The 3,583-nt window shown below is 37.8% G+C and overlaps 1 protein-coding gene across 1 annotated transcript in view; it reads left to right on the top strand.

Annotated features, from left to right (window-relative positions):
- The window catches only part of GMCL1 (germ cell-less, spermatogenesis associated 1), a gene marked incomplete at its 5' end in the record, with an annotated part of 26,802 nt that overhangs the window by 14,736 nt on the left and 8,483 nt on the right, over positions 1-3,583 (top strand). Inside the window, one exon of the mRNA XM_019545886.1 lies at positions 2,444-2,513. Coding sequence (XP_019401431.1) covers positions 2,444-2,513 — 70 coding nt within the window. The remainder of the gene's footprint in view (positions 1-2,443; positions 2,514-3,583) is intronic.

Below are 3,583 nucleotides of genomic sequence, written 5' to 3'. Positions count from 1 at the left end.
TCCCTCCCCTATCCCTTTCCACTACAACAGATTTACCAGCTACATGCAGCTGTGTTGGAAATCGGATCGGTATTGGTCAATATGCCTCCTTAAAAATCAACTATCATTGTCAGCCCAAAAAATCTTTTATCAGTGCACTCATTTTAATTTGTTTTTGTTTCTTGTCCTTCTTGAAAAAGGAAAAGTCTGAGCGCAGAAATGGAAGCCATTTCTGCGCATCTGTTGTGCTAAAAGAAGGACCTGTTTTCTTAAGTCAGTCTAGATGAACTTCAGCATTCAGGGTGACTTGCTTTGTTGTCAGATCCTGTATTGTTGTATTTTGACACACAACAGAGAAGGGAAAAGCATGTATCGAGAATTTTTCTGGGTTTCTTTCTCCAGTCCAGGAAAAGAGATGATTGGCAAATTGCTTCTTCTGACAACTTGTCATACAGTGTTTTCAAATGGACAGCACAATTTCTAGTGTTCTCTCCCATGACTTGACTGAGCACTTCCTGAGCTGAAGCCGACACTTCTTTAAGTTAACATTTGACTGTGGCAGGATTTGCACATAGGAAAAGAACTGGCTTGTCGTGACTTTTTTTTTTTTTAAGTGGGGTCCATACTACAGGAGACCAGATCTGAGCACAAAGCATTCAGACTTGTGTTAAAAACATGCTTTGGGTGGCAAATGTTTCATGTAAGCAAATGTGTCAAGAATGCTTCTTAAAAGTAATAGACTTGTAGCATGGTTTTACCTTAATGCTGAGTGAATTTATACAATTGGATTTTAATGCTTGATGCTTTTTGTGAACTGGTAATATTCATTTACTGAACTGTGTTACGATCTGGGAATGACTCTGGGTTTTTTTCTGGTTTTTAATAATGGATTTATGTTGAATGCAGGTAGTTTGTTTTTGAGTAGTTTACTCTGATAATTGCATGCCTGCAACACATTTTTTGCTACTTCAAAACTTCTGTAGTTTCAGAAACTATATTAAGTTTTAGTAGAAATGGTTTACATTGTTCCAAGTTAAATTTTTCTGGGTAATGAGAATAACCTGTTGTGGAGCAAATGATAGATACTGTGGTGAGGCTTTCTGCGTTTAGGCAAGAAGTTTAGGAGTGAAATCCAGTGGTATTTGTCATTCTTATTTCAGAGTGAAATCTCACTTTTGTTTAAATAAAATGTTGTGTTGTTCAACAGTCCCAGAATAAAACTTGTTTTTATTTTAGAAACTTCCGTGGTAATGTTCATACAACTAAGTAAACAGGTGAGATACAGTTAGAATTTGCAAGTGAAAAATAGTATAAAAACCATAGTACCTTGAACTCCAAACTTCCCTCCTTATTCTTCAGAACATGCCTGGAGTTCTAATTCTGGTTTTCTTGAAACGCTTTTTGTGGCGTTCGCTTTCTATTGAGTTTTTTGGATACTTGGTGTCCAGTCTGAGTTCTGTCATTGCAGTTAATGCAGTCAGGAGTCGTTCCCCGCGTTTCAAGCACAGAAATGATTTAGGACCTGAGTGTTCATGCCATTCCTTCCTTTTTGCTAACTGTACTGGTCTCCTGTTTATAACCTATTAAATTTCCCTCATTCTCAGGAGATGTTTTGTACCCTGCACCTGTCCTCACCTGCTTCCTTATTTTCCCTTCTCTCCTATCTTCAGACTAGTAAATTTGCCCCAGTTTGCTTCTCTGCATGGATCTTTTCTTTCTTCTTGTATGCCACTGGGCCATAGATTCTCTGTTTTTACCTTAGAACTTTCCTGTTTTTACCGCAAACGTTATTACAGCTGTTAAACTTCCTTATTACTCTCAAAAAAGAATCCATCCCATAACGTGTTAGCCTCTCTCATGTCCCCAGTGTTTACAGCCTTCCTTTTACTTTGACTCTTGCCATATTTTCATCTTTGTTGCTTTTTTGCACCTCACTTAATGTTTTCATTGTTTGCATATCCATACCTTATTTGACACAGTGAGGCTTAGGTGCCATCTCTTTAAAGAATGCCTCTAAGCTTAAATCATGATGTGCTTATTTAAGGGATGCTACCTAGACATAAGATGTTGAATATCTGCTTTGTAATTTACCTGATTAGTGGTCTCTTCAGTTTAACTGATCTTGGTAAGCAGATAAAATACTTTATTTAGTCGCATAGGTATTTTGATGGGGATAGTGTTGGCTTCATAGAACAGACAAATATAATTTTAAGTTTCACCCATGGTCACTTTATTGATGCTTGCAGCATCATGTAGCTCTGATTAGTGTTACAGGTAGAGAATACAAGTGAAATGTTAACTGACGGGGTGTGACTTGGCTATTTATATACTGTAAAACTTATTCAGCTCTTTATCATTTAATTTCTTTATTTTAAATGTTTTAAATGTTTTGATTATCTCTCTTCTGCCGCCTCCCCAAGAATACCCCATGTCCATTTATATATATATATATTTTTAATTTTAGAATGGCTGTCCTCTGTTTACAAACAGCAGTGGTTTGCCATGCTCAGAGCAGAACAAGACAATGATACTGGGTAGGTATATTACAGGGTTTCTTTTATTTCTAACTTGAAGTAAAACCTTTCTCTGGTATAAACTCTGAGGAGCATAACATTAGAGCTTACAGCAAAATGAGAAATAAGCAGAAATGGAGTATTTTATGAAATATTTTGCACTCAGGGTTTGTATCTGTTCACTTCACTTTTGCTTAAGCCTTAGTTGATTTCCCTTTTTTGCAAAACAAAGCAGTCAAGGACCTGTTACTTATTTTCTGCAATATGATTAGAGGCAAATACTATTTTCTTTGGATTTTTTGTCATATACATCAGTGTTTATCACCAGCAGTGTTCCTTTGTGATGCACGTGAAGGTCTGAATAGTAATTTATTCACATTAGCCTTCCATTTTGAAGGTGGGTTAAAATGTGTTAATAAGCAGGAAAGTTGGCTTTTTTCCCCCTTCTCCTTTATAGTGGCAGGATGCAGTTAAAAAGGATGGGTGGGATAAGTGGTTTTGTTGAAAACAAAAAGGGATTGGAAAAGTTCTTGGAGGGGGAAGGGAGTTATTGAGCTTGGGAGTTGGGGATATAACCTCTAGATCAAATTTCCTAGATCTTAAATGCTGAAGCTGCAAATGAGAGAAGAACGTGGCAGGGGACAGGGTGGAGGCAGGAACCCCAGTCATTTTAAGTAAATATTGGTGGGATAGTGCACTCAGCCTCAAGTATAAGTTGTTTCTCATTCAGCTTTCACACAACTGGAGTTTTTCCTTTGTATCTTTTTCACTCTTTTCCTCTAAATACATGGTATTGTTCAAGTTAGTGGTGATATAGTAGGGACCAGTGAAGCATGGTATAGAGGCCAAAACTCTTCTCTGTTCTGAATCAGCTCTTAAATTACTAATTGTGTGACAACACCACCATAAAATGCAGTTTTGCTCCCTCTGTATCTTTTTGTGTGATGGGTAGCTGTACTTCATTTGGGAAATATGAAGTACAGCACCAGACTTTAAAAAGGTTGTGGCCAGCCTGGAGAGAGTTCAGAGGAGGGCCACCTGTTTGGTGAGAGGGCAGCAGGACAGGCCCTACGAGGAGAGACTGAGGGACC

The sequence above is a fragment of the Crocodylus porosus genome, unplaced genomic scaffold, assembly GCF_001723895.1.
Source record: "Crocodylus porosus isolate Cpor-Errol unplaced genomic scaffold, CroPor_comp1, whole genome shotgun sequence".
In the NCBI taxonomy this organism is placed as follows: Eukaryota; Metazoa; Chordata; order Crocodylia; family Crocodylidae; genus Crocodylus; species Crocodylus porosus.
This window is presented reverse-complemented; position numbering and strand designations above follow the sequence as displayed.